General features: G+C 42.9%; 1 protein-coding gene across 4 annotated transcripts; it reads left to right on the forward strand.

Annotated features, from left to right (window-relative positions):
* Positions 1-1,933: 1,933 nt before the first annotated feature.
* On the forward strand, positions 1,934-17,574 carry ZNF239 (zinc finger protein 239). Of its 4 annotated transcripts, XM_055538981.1 has the most exons (6): positions 1,934-2,022; positions 2,896-2,936; positions 6,267-6,392; positions 7,323-7,347; positions 10,270-10,405; positions 12,567-17,574. In XM_055538981.1, the coding sequence occupies exon 6, from the start codon at positions 12,833-12,835 to the stop codon at positions 14,045-14,047; it is 1,215 nt and encodes a 404-aa protein (XP_055394956.1). In that variant the 5' UTR covers positions 1,934-2,022; positions 2,896-2,936; positions 6,267-6,392; positions 7,323-7,347; positions 10,270-10,405; positions 12,567-12,832; the 3' UTR covers positions 14,048-17,574. The 4 variants fall into 4 exon arrangements, with proteins under 4 accessions (XP_055394956.1, XP_055394947.1, XP_055394963.1 ...); XM_055538972.1 differs by lacking the exon at positions 7,323-7,347; XM_055538976.1 differs by lacking the exon at positions 7,323-7,347 and having other exon boundaries at positions 1,955-2,036.
* Positions 17,575-17,609: the final 35 nt, after the last annotated feature.

Here is a 17,609-nt window from a genome sequence, read left to right on the forward strand (position 1 = left end):
ACCAGGTGGGCCTAATGTAAATCACATCAGTCCTCAAAAGACAGACACAGGAAGAATCAGCCCCGAAGATACTGTGTTGACAGAAGCAGAGACTGGAGTCATGTGCTTTGAAGATGGAGGAAGAAGCCACAAGCCAAGGAATATAGGCGATAACATATCCTGAAAGAGGCAAGGAAACAGATCCTCCTCTGGAGCCTCCAGGAGCCAACAGTGTCCACGTCTTGACTTTAGCTCAGTGAAACTGATTTCAGATATCTGACCTCCAGAACTGTAAGAGCATAAACCTGTGTTTGTTGTATGTCACTAAATGTGTGGTAACTTACTACACTAGCAATTGGAAGCTAATACATCAGGAAGGGGAAAGGTACAGAGGAGAGGTCTAGGCAACAGCTCTTTCACCCCCAGGATAAATCTGAAGAGAAAGTATTCTGGAGAGACCGAGACGCCCTGTGTCACTCAGTGAGGAGTGAAAATAATGGAGACACCACTGGGGAGAATTATGGTGCCATTTCTTTGAAGGCATTAACAACTAAAAGGGTCTCAGGCAGCAAGGTTTCCATGTAAATCAATGATACACAGTACTACCATACACAGTATGACCCCATTTTTGTTTAAAAAGTGTATCTGTTTGTACAATCATGTCTGTGTACATTTAGGAAAGAGTTCGAACCCCTGAGTATTACACAACTGACTGATTCCCTTCTTTCCTCAGTCTTTGTTCCAGCATGTCTCAATCCACACATCCCCAACACCTTCAATACCCCGACTAAACGCCGCTTTTTCCATAACACATAAAACTTTTATAACACACTATACCTTTTATCAAAATTGTATACTGCTCTAGTGGGAGATCTCACTAGAATTTAACATCCACGGTGATTTTTTTTTGCGTAAGCGTCTTGGACAGTTCCTGGAACATAGCAGGATCTCAAATGTTTGCTAAATGAACGAACTTCAGAGGTGAGAAGGGGGATACTCATTTCAGAATGTTTTTAAAGAGAAAGAAATTGCAGGTGATATTTCCGTTCTTTTCCCCCAGTAGCACTTAAGTGAAAAAGTTGGCTTAAAGCTCAACATTGAGAAAACGAAGATCATGGCATCCGGTCCCATCACTTCATGGGAAATAGATGGGGAAACAGTGGAAACAGTGTCAGACTTTATTTTTGGGTCTCCAAAATCACTGCAGATGGTGACTGCAGCCATGAAATTAAAAGACGCTTACTCCTTGGAAGGAAAGTTATGACCAACCTAGATAGCATATTCAAAAGCAGAGACATTACTTTGCCAACAAAGGTCCGTCTAGTCAAGGCTGTGGTTTTTCCTGTGGTCATGTATGGATGTGAGAGTTGGACTGTGGAGAAGGCTGAGCGCCGAAGAATTGATGCTTTTGAAGTGTGGTGTTGGAGAAGACTCTTCAGAGTCCCTTGGACTGCAAGGAGATCCAACCAGTCCATTGTGAAGGAGATCAGCCCTGGGATTTCTTTGGAAGGAATGATGCTAAAGCTGAAACTCCAGTCCTTTGGCCACCTCATGCGAAGAGTTGACTCATTGGAAAAGACCCTGATGCTGGGAGGGATTGGGGGCAGGAGGAGAAGGGGACGACAGAGGATGAGATGGCTGGATGGCATCACTGACTCGATGGACATGAGTTTGGGTGAACTCTGGGAGTTGGTGATGGACAGGGAGGCCTGGTGTGCTGCGATTCATGGGGTCGCGAAGAGTCGGACACGACTGAGCGACTGCACTGAACTGAACTGAACTGAAAATAAATACAAGAAAGAAATAAAGAAAATACCACATATGAGGATAACTTGAAGGAACTAGTTGCGAATTTCAAAGAACACTTTACAGGGAACTGCACCTTACCCTCCAGCGCAGCTTCTGGCAAAGCCCCGGGAATGGCGCCGGAAGTGGGCGTGGCCCTCCCGCGGCTTTCTGGGACTTGTAGTTCGGGGCCCTAGGCGCTGGCGCGGGTCAGTATCACGAGTCCTGAGCTTCCAGGTATCGGATTCCACGTGAGAGGTGAGAAAGGCCTGGTAAGCAGCGCAGCCTGCGCAGCCGGCTGAGAGGCGTCTGGCGTTTGAGTCGTGGGAGTGTCGCCGGGGGAGGCGCTGGGCTGCGGGGGCCCGGAAGCCTGGCGGGTGGCCGTGGGAGGGCGCGCGCCCTGGCGGAGGTGCGATCAAGGGCCGCACGTGTGTCCGCGCGCCGCGGCCGGCGCTGCGTTCCCCAGACATAGCGGTGATCAACTGAGACCAGGCGGACCCAAGCTCTGAGCCGGCAGTGGCTCCGAGGGGTCCTCCTCTCTACTGCCTGAGCTTCGGCCTTGGCCGGCCTGGGAGCTTCGCAGTTGGCCACACCGGCCTTTTACACGCCGATGACTGGCCTTATTCGAAGGAGGTTTTCGGTGGACGTTAGGGGACCGAGAGGGGCCCCTGTGAGGGACCAACCCTCCCGTCCCCACAGTCCTGCCCTCGCTGAAAAGAGATTGCGTCAGAGCCCCTGCATCCCCGATAGAGTCACTTTCAGGCGTCTCGAGCAGCCGAAATATCTCCGAGAGGCGACACATTCATCCGGAGAGCTATTGCTCTAACTAGAACTTTAGGGCAACGGCTGGGGAAGTAGGCACATCTTAGAGCTGCTGGGGGCAGTGGGATTTTCTTACTTTCATGGGTTTGCGAGGGAGGTTTGGGCTATTTGATCCAGAGCCCCGTGGAGAGAGGCGAGGGAGGCGCAGCGTGAAGAGACAGCAAAAGCATCCCAGGAGAGGGTGTGTAAAGGCAACAGGACCTGATAACGTTTTTCCCCCGGCAGTCTTGCTGGACTGGCTAGTCTGTGTCCAGCAAAGTGGACCTGATTTTCATGGCTCTTTCGCTTCCCTTAACTCCCCTTTTCCAGGAATCTGTCCTTCCTGAAAGGAGAAAATGACCAAGTTCCAGGTGAGTTGGGGTTTCTCTTCTCTGAGAATGGAAATATCCTTTCTTTTTTGGGAAGGACATCAGCATTAACTGAGTGTGTATCTGGTGTCAGGTCCTGTCTTGGTTCTGTTTTTTTCTTTTTTTTTTTACTTTGTCGGACTTAGGCGTGAGACATATAGTGTTTATCAATGTCAGTATAGGAACGTTAAGATACTAAGAGCATATAGCTATCAAATGATGTCACCTGGGTCTGCACAATCTGCTGACTTTAAATTCTACCCCTGTTTTCACTGAACTACCCTGCCTCCTTGAGTTTGATTCACTCCTCAGAGGACTGGGCTATGCTGTTTTATTGAAAGACTTCACACAGCATGTTTGGTCCAATCTCTGGAAGCATGCCTTTTCCTGCCAGACATTTCTCTGACATTGAAAGTCATCCAAAGCTGTTACATGTTCAGTCTAGTGCTAAGTGGTCTCAGGAAAGCAAATAGAATTATAAACTGCAGTGCTTTTCTTCATGAGCATGTGATGTGTGTGGAAAAAAGTATGCACATTAACAATAATCATTTATTAAACTTGAGTTAAAGACATGAGAAAATGTGTTACATAACATCTCAGTAATTACCATGTCACTCCCAGAAATCCTCCTCAGCCAGGCTGTGCATCAGAATTATCTGTGGTGTTCTTTAAAAATTAAAGGTTCCTAAGCAACATTCCCCTAGACCACCTGAAAGGAGAATTTCACTTCTTTTTTATCTCTGATCTTTGTACAACCCAAAGATTTATTGTATTTATTGTGAAGTATTTCTCTGCATACTTGATGTGAGCATCACTAAGGTAGATAGGATGGGTTGCTCATCTTTTGAGTTCTGCTTGTTTTGTTCCCTTTATCAACGTATCTACATTTTAATTGGTACAATGAATTGTTGAATTACCACGTAGGCTGTTTTAAAAAGCTTGTCATTTGTCTGCACAAAACCACTTCTAGAAAGCTACGTCAAGACTGACACTTAGTATCATAGAATGTTTGAAAAGGAAGGGATTAGCCAGCCCCCAGGGAAGCCCCTCTTAGCTCTCTGCCTTGGTGCCATCATCTTACAGAGGAGAGCTCTAATTCTGAGGGAGCAGAATTCGTGTGTGTTATTGCAGAGAACAGCAAAGTCAGAAGTCAACCCCATGTTTTCTAACTTCGTGCTGTTTCTTCTCTGTAACTAAACAGGTCATCACACCAGGAGTTATTTGAATAAAATATCAGGCTGGGTTTTTTTTTTTTTTAATATTAGATGATTTTTAAAAAATTGAAGTATAGTTGATTTATAGTGTTTCAGGCATACAGGCTGGATTTTAAGGGGTGGGGGGGGAAACAAACTAATTCTTAACAGCACCACCGGCAAGACCATCTTTTTGGTTGGCAAAAACCATCCTCACATCCACATCTATAGAAAGGTACCATGAGTTCTTATAAAAATCAGTTTCTTTAGAGGACGGTAAGCTGCCTCAAAGTATTGAAAGCATGATATTTGTGTCTTGAATATAATTGAGAACTTCAGCAAAGATTGACATAAGAACCTGTGCTCTTTTTTTTTTTTCTTTCTTCTATCTCTTCCCTAATGATTATGCACTGTGATGAAGTTGGGGATTGCTAGAACAGTGACATTTTGAGATCCTGGCATATGTTAATAATTTTTTTAATTTAAAGAAAGGACTTCATTCCATCAGTACTTATTGTTTTCTGTATACCAGACATTGTCCTTGATTCTGCTGAAAGGTAGGAGTCCCATTTAACCCTTCTCTTCCTCTGTGACTTTGAATGAGTCACTTTGCAGTTATGAACCTTAGTTTTCTCATCTGTAAATTGAGTGCCGAGTTGGATGATCTCGAGATTTCTCTTTTACTTGTATCATTTCATGATTTTAATTGTGAATTTATAAATAAATATTTGTCATTTAGATTTTGAGTCAGGTTTGCTGTTTGCTGAGGATTTAAAGATTAGTTGAGTGTGGTCACAGAAGCCAGGTGAAATGTAAGGGGGGAAGGACGCAGGCTGAGCTTGAAGAATTGACAGGACCCCAGTCTGTAAAGCCTTGCAGGCCAGAATGAAGAGTCTGGATTTTATTCCATGTGCATGGAAAAGCCTTTGGAGAGTTTCATGCCTGGCATGGTACGTGTTTTAAAAGATCACCCTCTCTGCTGTGTGGAAGATTCATCATGTGGGGGAAGACAAATTTAGGAGGTTGGTGTAGGTGGAAAGTTAACGACAGCTGGGACTTGTAATGATAATAGTGCAAGCTGGAAAGAAGTGGGTGGCTTCAGATATGTTTTAAAGGCAGAGTTGAGATGACTTGGTGATGAATAAAATGTGAGGAAGTGAGAAGAAAAATCAAAAGGACTTCTGGGATTTGGGCTTGAGCAATTTAGTAGGTTGTGTGGCACTTGGGGGACAACAAGGGAAGAGCAGATACTGATGGAGACTGTGGGAGCAAGAATTCTGTTGGGGTGACTTACCTGGTGGTCCAGTGGTTAAGACTCCGAACTGCCAAAGCAGGGGGCATGGGTTTGATCCTATGTCAGGGAACTAAGATCCCTACATGCTATGCGGCACAGCCAAAAGATTAAAAAAAAAAAAAAAATTCTGTTGGGGCTTGGTATGTTTTAAGTGCCTTTTAGACATCCAAGTGTAGATGGGAAGTTGGAGCCTGGAATTGAGAAGAAAGATTAGGACTAGAGATAAATGTTTGGGAATACTTAAGGAGGGTGTTCTATGGTTGTGGGTAAATGTGCTATTTTATTTTTTCTAGGAATGTTCGACTACGTAGTTTAGAAGAAGAAAGGACATATGATTTATATGACTAGGGGAAAAATTGATCTCAGAAGTATACTTTGGCTGAGAGGAAAAAGGGAGGAGTAAAGGATGATGATCTTGGTAAAATAGATGTGAGGGAGGAAGAGAAGAAAAAATAGGAAGATGTTTTTAAGGTGTGCATTTTGAGATAATATTTCAAAAACAGAGTGATCCAAATAGTGAAATGGCCCTAATTGTGGTTCCTGAGTTTGAAATGAGGCAAAGATCATTGGCATTAAAGAGATTAAGAAATGTGAGGTTAGCATGTTGGGTAAATCGTTCTCCTGAGTGTTAAGGTTATCAGGATAATAGTAGGAACGAGGCAAAAGGACAGCCCAGCAAGGAAATGAGAAAGGAAAGGTTCTCCATCCAGACTAGACTGAGATCAGCCTGAACTGCACCCTTCCTCTGTATCCTTCTCCCCTCTTCCGGTGCTCCCAACCTCACCTTCCTTCTGGGGCATTTGTTCAGATGGTTGTCAGTTGAGGAGGAATGTCTTAATGTTTTAGGAACCAGTAGCATTCAAGGATGCCTCTGTGGACTTCACCAAGAAAGAGTGGGGTTGCTGGACTCTATAGAGAGGAAGCTGCACAGAGCTGTGATGCTGGAGAACTACAGCCACTTGGCCTCAGTGGGTAAGAACATGAACTTGAACACCAGTGCCTGGGAGTCTCTGTTTCTTCAGTTTTAAATATCGATGGGGCCCCAGGAGCTATAGTTGAGGAATCACTTTCTTAATTTCTTTTTGGCAGAAAAGGATGTTTTTGATTATTCTAAGCAGCTAAAGAACTTTGTGTGTGTGTGCTCAGTCATGTCCAGCTTTTTGTGACCCCATGGACTGTAGTTCGCCAGGCTCCTCTGTCCGTGGAATTTTCCAGGCAAGAATACTGGAGTGGGTTGCCATTTCCTGCCCCAAGGGATCTTCCTGACCCAGGGGTCCAACCCATGTCTCTGGCATCTTCTGCACTGGCAGGTGAGTTCTTCACCACTGTGCCACCTGGAAAACCCTAAAGAGCTTTACTTGGTGAGAACTGGAGAATGGTAGCCTTACTTGGAGAATTGTCCAAGAAACCGTACGTGGTCCACCCTTTATAAGCCAGAGTTTGAGACTGCTTTTCTTTTTGCACAGTCACCCACACCTGTGTGTCTCCGATGTGCTCTCTCAGCTGGAGCAAGTTGAGGGTTGTAGGATAATGGAGAACTCTCCATGCCCATCACCTTTAGTTGCTGGGGTAGAGCCTCTAAACTCCCCCTCGCCTTCAGAGCCTTTCAAGCTCTACTTTTACTACAGAGCGTTATTCTCTGCTGCCCGACGGTCGCCCTCCTTTCCAGCTAAGCCTGTTTTCCTGAGGTCTCCATGCTTCCTTGCTCTGGGGCCCTTGATTGCCATGTTCTGGTTTCTTGTGAATTCTGTTTGTTAAGATTTTATTTGAAGTAATTTACCTGTGTGAGATCTTCGACCACCCCCATTCCATCTCCTTCTCTTTTCCTTTTTTTGTTAATTTTATCTATCTTTGGCTGTGCTGGGTCTTCGTTGCTGTGTGCCGGCTTTTCTCTACTTGCAGGGAGCAGGGACTACTCTTCGTTGCGGTGAGTAGGCTGCTCGTTGCCGTGGCATCTCTTGTTGGGGAGCACAGCCCCTAGAGCACGTGGGCTTCAGTAGTTGAGGCACATGGGCTCATTGGTTGTGGTGCATGGCTTAGCTGCTCCGTGGCATGTGGAATCTTCCTGGACCAGGGATCAAACCTGTATCACCTGCATTGGCAGGCAGATTCATATCCACTGTACCAAACAGGGAAGTCCTCGATCTCCTTCTTTTCTCGGAACTTTCAATTTATATCTCACAGGCTCCTACCTGATTACATATTTTTGTATACTTTTATTTTAACCATTAGATCTGCAAGTCTGATTTATTTTCTTTGGTTCCAGCCAGGTTTCTGGAGGGAAAGCAATGTATCTAATACTCCACTGCTTTATGTACACATGTGTGTGTGAGTCGCTCAATCGAGTCTGACTCTTTGCAACCCCATGCACTATAGCTCTCCAGGCTCCTCTGCCCATGGAATTCTCCAGGCAAGAATACTAGAGTGGGTTGCCATTCCCTTCTCCCGAGTATCTTCCCGACCCAGGGATTGAACCCAGGTCTCCCACATTGCAGGCAGATTCTTTACAGTCTGAGCCACCAGGGAATCAAGATTTAAAAATTGACTGCTGTGGAGTTTAGCAGCAAAGAAATATGTCTTATAGTCTTGTAAAAGAGACATTATAGTAAACACAGCGTGTTACTGTGAATTCATTAAGTCTGTGAAGGATGGAGAATTGTGTTCTGAGAGAATGAGGGCATGGGATGGGACAAGAGTGATAAATGTGTTGTTGAGAGGTTCAAGGAAAGCCTCTGAAGTGGTGTTTAAACTGAGACCTAAAGCATTAGTGGGCATTAAACAGGTGACTGGGTAGGGGAAGAATATTCCAGGCAAGAGAATAGTTCATGAGGAGACCCAGACACCTAAAAGAAGGAGTGTGGCTAGAACACAGCAAGCGTCTGGGAAGAACAGAGTGGGGGTTGGTTCATTCGTGGCATTGAAGGCATTGGTAAAAAAATGTGAATTTGTGTTGAGTTCAGTGGGAAGCCATTGGGACAATACAATGGTATGAACTTATTTACCCAGTATCACTGGGACTGCTTGATAAGAGACTGGTGTGCAGAGAGGCAAAAGTAAAGGTGGGGTCTATACTTCGAGTTCTGATCATTTGCTGTCACAAGCTGTCTGCAGTGAATAAATCTTGTGCAAGTAGCACTCACAACTGTGCCAAGAAATCTGAAGAGTAAAACCCCCGAGCTGGACTGCTGAGTGCATAGATTTGTGATTTTGAGACATAATTGTTAAAATGTCCTTCTTGAGGGGTGATACCAATTTACATTCACAAGCAACATGTGTCAGCGGGCTTTGGGTTTTTAACCAGTGTTAACAGGTAGTTTTAGTTTTAATTTATTATATTATGATATACTGCTATTTTTTCAGTTTATCAATATTTGACATTTTGTATTGACTTCATTATTTCCCCCAACATGCCCATCATCCCGAGAGTTTACGTCAGAGTCACATCAGTGATTAATACTTACATTGCTTTGACTTCATAACTCTTGTTCCTGCAGAGTCAAATAGTATACATAGATTACAGTTCCTCTTTTTGTTTTTTCCCTTTCCTACAACTAATTTTTGCTTTTCAAAATATATTTAATTTGAGGTTTTTCCCTTTCCATTCTGTTTCTAGAGCATTTTGGTTGATTTGGTTAATTACTGTGTTCTTTTGTATATCAACAGTTGATTCAGCTTGTCTATTTTACTGATTTCTTAATGCTCACTGCTATTTCTTATATGTCATCTTTTTCTTAATTAAAAAATTTTTACTACCGTACACTACTGAATAATTGTTTCAGTAATTTTTAAAATCCTTTCTTACCTGAAAAAGTGTGTAGCCAGTCTACTGATTGACTTGGGTATGAGATAGAAGGCTAATTTTACAGTCAGTTTATTTCCTAAATTAGAAGATATTGCTCATTTATCTTCAGGTATACAATACTGCTGTTCTGTAGTTCACTGTCAATATAATTCTCATTTGTATTTGCACATAACTTGGCTTTTCTGTTTAGATACGTTTAGCATTTTCTGGGTTTTTTGGGGGGTTTTTTGAGTTTTTTTTGTTTCGTTGAAGTCCTGAGGTTTCACAATTTTTAACATTTAGTGAGCCCTGACTCCTGAATTCTAAGAAAATTTTTTTCCCTGTTAATTCTTTGATCATTTCTTTCTCTTCATTCTGCCTGCACTATATTCATCAAACTCGCACAAGGCAGGCTTTTGTCATCCATCTGTCTACCTTTACTTTGCATTCCTTGAGTGCCCCTCAGTCTTCATTTTAGGTGGATATTCGTTTAGCTATTCAACCCATCTAGACTGCAGACCTTAGAATCAGGCTGCCTGACAGTAGCTATGACACAAATTACTCGGCCATTTTAACCGTGGTTCTTCCAGTGCAGAGCGAGTGTCCTAACAGTTTTTCTCACGTAGGACCATGCATTTGCTGTCTGAGTGCTCCAAGTGAGGACAGTAAATCTTAAATGCTGGATGGCATCACCAACTCAGTGGACATGAGTTTAAGCAAACTCTGGGAGATAGTGAAGGACAGGGAAGCCTGGCGTGCTGCAGTCAAACACAACTCGGTGTCTGAACAAGTCTCAAATATTATGATTATCATTGTTTTCAATCTTTTTATTAATTTAGAAAAATTCTAATTATTCTTTATAGCACTGTGTTTATATTTTATTATTAGGTCGTAGTTTTTTTAGATGTGATATCCCCTCAGATTTCTCTGGGATTTTCACTATGAATCTTTTAAATTCTGTTACCTCTGTTTACTGTTTCATGAGTTTGCACCTCTCTTTATTGACGTTAGTTTCTACCTTTCTTGTTTGTTTCCTTATGTTTCTTGTCTCTTTTTTTTTTCCGAAAGTCCTATGTTCGCAGCATGATACTGGAGTCCACCACCCTCAGCTGATGCTCAGCCCTTTCTTGGTGCACGTGTATTCAGCTCACAGGGGACACCTCTGCTGACTGGGCTTGGCATGAATCTAATAAGAATCCAGATGGTGAGTTACGATGTAGACCCTTTTTTTGAGGTTGCCTCTTAAGGCCAGTATGTTATCTGGGACATGCCCTGCTTCAGTTTCCAGCTCTGGGATGTTCTTCTTGTCAGAAATCCCGCCTCACAGATCAGCTTGCGGCTTTATCCTGGGCACACGTGGCGCCGGCTGCTTCTTTTTGTACCTCAGCCCTGTCATTGTGCAGGTTTGGCGTTTCCTCAACTTATGCTGCTGTCTTCAGCCCAGATCATACTATTAGGAGCCCTTCTTTGCACACAGTTTGTTTCTGAAGCTTTATATGGGGCCACTACCCTTAACCTCCTAGTTTTTCATTTTTTTGTGGGGAAGAGGGTAGTTGGGACCGTGGCGCTGCTAATGGCAACAACTAGTCAAGACATTAGAAATGCCCAGCACGATATAATAAACCTATTTCCAGAACAAACCTCTTACTTCAGAATAGTTGATTCTAAGCTTGGAATTTTAATTTCTTGGACTTCTTCAGACGTTCTCCATCTTCTTCAGGAGCCTTTTTCTGTACGTAATTTGAGCTGTGCATTTGTTTTTTGTTTGTGTGTTTCTCCATTAGACCTCATCCATCTGCACTTTATCACAAGGAGTTCCCTAGTGATTTTATTCTAGTAATGGCAGTCTTTCCTTTTTTCCAAGACCATTGTGGGTTTTCTTATTTTGGTCATTTCAGTGTAATATAAGGATCTTTACCCTAATTGTTTTGATTAACATACATACTACAGATCTTCCTTAACTTATAGTTGGGTTATATCCCCATAAATTCATTGTAAATGGAAAAATACTTTTAAGTCAAAAATGCCTTTAATATACCTAATCTACTGAACATCATAACTTAGCTTAACCTGCCTTAATTATGCTCAGAACATTTACACTGGCCTAAAGTTGGGCCAAATCTCTAACACAAAGCCTGTTTTATAATAGTGTTGCGTATCTCATGTAGTTCATTGGACGCTGTACTGAAAGTGAAAGACCATGATTGGAAGCATGCTGTTTGGAGCCGCAGCTGCTGCCATTGCCCAGCATCATGAGGGAGGTTTGTCCAGCATGTTGTTAGCCCAGGAAAGGACCAAAATTCAAAGGCATATCACTGTCACACCACCATAGAGTTGAAAATTTGTAAGTGAAGCCATCGTAAGTCAGGGACCATCTATAGTAAGTCTATAATCTATATTCCTAGCACAGTTCTCTCCCAGGAGCTCCAGACCCACATGTTTCACTTACTGAACAGAATATCCCACCAGCACCACAAATTTAAAAAGTGAGATTCCGAGTTTGTTTTCTGTCCCCTTCCCTACTCTAGCCTTGGAGATTAAGATCCCCTGTCTTATGAGATAGTAGCCCATACCTCGTCACTCATTCAAGGGACTTGAGGGTCATGCTTGGGGCCTGCTTTCCCTTTTGAGTTTAGTCAGTTGTCATGTGATTTAGAACATATCTCTCCCTTTCTGTCCGTAACCATCCTCCTCATCACACTCCTGATTTGCTACAGCAGCTCTCTCTCCACCTTAAAGTCTTGCTCATTTATGATGGTATTTATAATCACTGTTACCTGTTTTATTTCCTTCACAAGAAACTACTTATACTTTTCCAGAACATGTCATATTTTCTCTCCACATTCCACTTTTTTTCCCCTTACATTTGCTCCCAGAAATCTTCCCCAAGGTTTGAGCCAACTGCCCTTCCTTTTATGTCCCCATGACTAGCTATGCATGCATCTATATAGAAGCACTTACGTGGCATTATTGTTGACCTATTTGTCTTTCTTCCCAGTAGATTCTAGCTTATCAAGCAAAAGGATTTGTATTTTCTTCTTTGTATCCCAAGCACTTATTAAAGTCAAGTACTTCATTTTATTTTAATTGACATTTAATTGATAAAATGGAATGAAATGTTAATTGTGGGATAACAAGGATGTGGGATTCATAGCCTTCTACAAGGCTAAGGTACAAATGCTTTTATTGGCAGTACTTAAAAGCAGAGACAAGACTTCTGTTTTGTGTACCCAGCCCTCTCCCTTCCTGACATTAACCCAAAGGACATGAGTAAAGGACAAGACTGAACTTTTTGCTAGTTACCTTAGGCAGCTCTGAAATCTTGAAATTTTGTTTGTTATCACTGAATTCCCTTTGTTTCCTAGGAGACTTGAATGAAAATTTTGTGGAAAATGAAGATAAAGTACTTACATTATCTATTACCTCAAGAGCCTTCCTGCTGGCAAATTTTGGAAGAGGTGGCTTAGTACAGTAACGAGGAGTCAGAATTAAATTGTGAATATTCACAGGGAGGTGTAAGTAACCCTGAACTGGATCTTTCTACTTGTCAGAAGTGGAGAAAAGTATCTTCTAATATTTCCAGGAACCACAAGCAGTGTGGTGACTCTTCAGAGTGATGATTTAAAAAAACATGGAGAGTGAAGAATATTCATCTTTGAAAGTCCCAATCCAGATGGCCACCCAGGACTCCTCATTCTGTAAGAAAGAGCCCCAGGATCCTCAGGAAAGCAAAAGTCTGTTTGTAACTGAAGAAAGCACTGAGAGGAAACTGACAGGGGCAAAAAGTCCTCCCATTGAGCATTGTTCAGAGAACCTTCAAGATAAACTTGTGGCTGATGTGAAAGAAGTGGTCTTGCCATTGCTCAAAGGGGAGACAGTCTGCCATATTGGCCAGTTGAAAGAATCCTTGGAGCCCTTTGACTATAACCACAAAGACGTTTGTGGTTGGAAATCCCGGATGGCCAGTCATCATTATCAGAGAGCTCATACAGAGGAGAAGCCCTGTAGCCATCAAGACTGTGGGAAAACACGTACCGCCAGCCCAGGTGGTCACCCTGGTGAGAAAATCCGCCCTTCAGAGAAAGTATACAAATGTAGTCAGTGTGGCAGGGACTTCAGTGAGCGCTCAGATCTAGTCCTTCATCAGAGGGACCACACTGAAGAAAAGCCCTACAGATGTGATCAGTGCGGGAAGGGCTTCACAAGGAGCTCAAGTCTCCTCATCCACCGTGAAGTCCACGCAGATGAGAAGCCTTATAAGTGCGATAAGTGTGGGAAGGGCTTCACCAGGAGTTCAAGTCTGCTCATTCATCACTCAGTCCACACAGGTGAGAAGCCTTATAAATGCGACAAGTGCGGGAAGGGCTTTACTCAGAGCTCCAAACTGCACATCCACCAGCGAGTGCACACCGGCGAGAAGCCCTACGAGTGTGGGGAGTGTGGCATGAGCTTCAGTCAGCGCTCCAACCTGCACATCCACCAGCGCATCCACACAGGGGAGAGGCCCTACAAGTGTGGGGAGTGCGGGAAGGGCTTCAGTCAGAGCTCAAACCTTCACATCCACCGCTGTTCACACACGGGGGAGAAGCCTTACCAGTGCTATGAGTGCGGGAAGGGCTTCAGCCAGAGTTCAGACCTCCGCATCCACCTGAGAGTCCACACTGGGGAGAAGCCCTATCACTGTGGCAAGTGTGGGAAGGGCTTCAGCCAGAGCTCCAAACTCCTCATCCACCAGAGAGTCCATACTGGAGAGAAGCCCTACGAGTGCAACAAATGTGGGAAGGGCTTCAGCCAGAGCTCCAACCTCCACATCCACCAGCGGGTCCACAGGAAAGATCCCCATTAAATGAGGTCTTCAATCACATGCTCTTACTCCAAAGACTTCAATATTTCTAACATCACTCTTACTTTCACATTCTCAGGATGTAGTAAGAGTTATTCAGATATGTTCCCTCACTGAAAGTCATTCACTCAAGGTATTTAAGTACCAAGCACTTTGTTATGCTACACAGTGAATTGATTGTTCTTGTTGCTTAGATGTGTAGAGTGAAAACGTCTGTACTTTGCCATTCACCCAGTGTTACTAGAGCTACATATCCTACTCAGCATTTCTAAGTGCAAGAACCTTATATTTGTCTAAGCAGAACACGTTTCCTTTGTTCACACTCTCTGAGAATCTGGGACTTTGGCTTTCTCTTCAAATCGTGTGCCTTGTGTTTTTCATATTTCCTTCCAGCCCTGAGTAGCCCTCTTTAAATTATGATTGCACAATATGTTTTAATATTTGCTATAACCCCCAAAAGTCATTTGCTTTTGCAACATTGTTCCTGAGCCACACTTGGGTCTTCTTGGCCGAGCAGAGTACAGCCAATCTACTGACACTGGGTTGTAAAGGAAGTGCACCATTTACTGCAGGGCACCAAAGGAGTCCAAGCAGCTGGTGCTCATCAGACCCAAACTGATGGCTTTCAGAGAAACATAAGGTGAGGAACAGGGGACTGTGGGGTGCATGATCAGCTCATGGACATTCTTCTCATTGGTTGATGGTGAGGCAATTAAGAGTCAATATCATCAACCCATCTGGGGTCTGCTTGCTTATGGGCAGCAAACAACTTCTTGCATCTGGTGGCAGTTTCAGTATCTGCAAAACAGCTCAAATGACATGGCTCAGAATATTATCTATATTCTAGAGGAATTACAGGTCCTTGCTTCACTTAATGGCTAAACTATTATTGTTTTGTTTTGCTTGGCTTTTTTCCTTTCTTTCTGTATTTTCTCTCTTCTCTGATTAAATTTACACTTTGGAACTTGAGGAAGGCTTGGAGAGTATGTTTTGAGATGACAAGGCTTAAAATATGCACTCTACCACACATAATTCAATTGGGGTGTGGAGCTAGGACACCTCAGAGGGTTAAGGATCATCTCCTAGAAGGTAAAACAGTAAGCTTGTAAAATAGTTGAGAGAAAATTAATTGTTTTTTAGTGAATACATAAGTAAAGCAGAAGTTACTATACAATGAACTAATTGCAACCCTGATTTTCTAAACAATGACTGATTCCCCAAGTGATGCTTAAGAGGCTCCCTAGTCACCTATAGTTTAGTTATTCACCAGTGACTAGTATCCATACATGAAAAAATGGTGGGGGGAATATAGATGCAATATTTATTACCTTGAGGAGGTGGGGTTATAACTGGTACATCCTGATCAAAGTTAACCTGAAACAGTTAACTGGACATGGATAACAGGAAAGTGACATGTTAAATTTAGAGGAAATGTAGCTAATGTCTAATAAGAAATGGAGGAAGGTGACAGATTGAGACTTGCTTTCCTTCAAGAGGCAATCCCAGAATATTTGACTCCAACTCAGAGGAGCCCACATAGAATGATTAGGGTAGTGACTGAGCATCTGTGCTTTGGCATTGCATAATACCCTCACTAGTTTGGATACCATAAGATGGTATCACAACTGATGTGATTCTGCTTTGGTGAGTGCTAGAATTATGAATCCCTCCCAGTTCCTCCTGGCCTCATAAGATTCTATGTGAACATCTCTTCTGGATTTGACTCTTGTTTGTCACATATGTCTTCTAATTGGCTGATATGTATAATCTGTTTGGGACTTAGAGCCAAATATGATCATAAGAATCCATGTGTAGTGAGTACAGAGAGTAGATCTAAAGTCCAAGTCTCAAATGATTATAAACTAGCCTGTTTTCCAAGTCTCCTTTTATACATACCTTAATTTATCAATGTTTTTAACTCTGTTTAGCTTTTATTGTTCTCTTTTAAGCATTAGCTTTCTTAAAAAATTGAAATGTGGTCAGAGTCCTTGGGAAGCATTTTGCTGATTGTGGTAAGGAAGTTTGGAGGGAAAGTCAGAAAAAGGAACTTGTGCATGAAAATGCAGGAAAAGGAGCCTTCTTGGTGGCTCAGTGATAGAGAATCCGCCTGCCAATGCAGGAGACATGAATTCAATCCCTGATCTGAAAATATCCCACATGGCTTGGACCAACTAAGCCTGTGCTCTAGAGCCCAGGAGCCCCAACTACTGAGCCCAGAACTGCTGAAGCCTGCATGCCCTATTGCCTGTGTTCTGCAACAAGAGAAGCCACAGCAAATGAGAAACCTTCGAACTGCAACCAAAGAGTAGCCTCTACTCACTGCAACTAGAGAAAAGCCCACACAGCAACGAAGACCCAGCACAGCCAAAAGTAAAATTATTTTAAAAAGAAAATGCAGAAAGAACAGGGCATGTCTCACATTTCATGAAGTCCTAAAGATGCCATAGATTGACAAAGAGAAAACACTTTGTTAATTTTTAAGACATCTCAACTTCAGACATGTGAAAATGAAAAAAAACAAAAACAAAAACAAAACAGATGTGTTTCAAAATGATTCTTTTCAGAATTCAAGGGTTGTCCTAAAATTGGTCCTTTACTGGTACCTGAACAAAGACCTTTGGCAAAGAATCTAGGTTACAGACTAAATTCTTAAAATTCTTACCTACTCAGTAGGTGCTTTTACTTTCTATATGGATTGTTTAAGATCTTAAGTTCAGAATACTGGTGAATATATGATTACTACTTGCAGTTACACTTCTAAATTATAATCTTTTAAACCACTGACAGAGTTAGGGGATAAAAAGAAATGCGGTACTTCCCTGGTGATCCAGTGGTTAAGAATCTGCCCACCAATGCAGGGACAGGGTTTGATCCCTGGTCTGGGAAGATTCCACATGCTGAGGGGCAGTTAAGCGTGTATACCGCCACTACTGAAGTCCACTCTCAAGCCTATGCCCCGCAACAAGAAAAGCCACCACGATGAGAAGCCCCCTTAGCACAACTAGAGAAAGACTGTGCAGTTACAGAGACCCAGCACAGCCAGAGAGAAATTTGGAAGTTCACATTCGCAGCTTCATGACCTTTCTTACTGTACTTTCATTGGCAAAAAAGAGTCATGACTGAGCATGAAGGCAAAGTAGGTAATGAGAGCCAGGGAAAGTCCAAAGCAACATGCCTAAAGTAGTTGTGAGAGTAAAACTGGCATTGGAGTGGTACCTGGGAGTAGGTGATACTGACAAGCAGCTTCAAGACATAGAGCTGGGAAAAGCTAATACATAGGGAGTGTGCGGCAGCTGATTCCAGCCGCTACAGAAGTCATTCAGGGTTTGGTCAGCTAAGCAAAAAGGTAAGGGGAAAGGACTAGAAAATGTGCTGTGTTGAACATCTCTCTGGACAGCATTAAAATGCTAGAAACTTTACATTTATAAAACCACAGCAATGAAGTGAACAAGAGAAAAACCACCAGTAAATAGGAGGTCTCAATAAAAAACTGAAATATGAAAGACAACTATTGTATCAGAGCAGAAGCAGGGGCCATTTATATGGCTTACATTAAGGACAAAAA

Source organism: Bubalus kerabau, chromosome 1 (genome assembly GCF_029407905.1).
Source record: "Bubalus kerabau isolate K-KA32 ecotype Philippines breed swamp buffalo chromosome 1, PCC_UOA_SB_1v2, whole genome shotgun sequence".
NCBI classification, from domain to species: domain Eukaryota; kingdom Metazoa; phylum Chordata; class Mammalia; order Artiodactyla; family Bovidae; genus Bubalus; species Bubalus kerabau.

Excerpts from the sequence above, each read along its gene's own strand:
- ZNF239 (XM_055538981.1), top strand. The coding sequence starts at position 12,833 with ATGGAGAGTGAAGAATATTCATCTTTGAAAGTCCCAATCCAGATGGCC.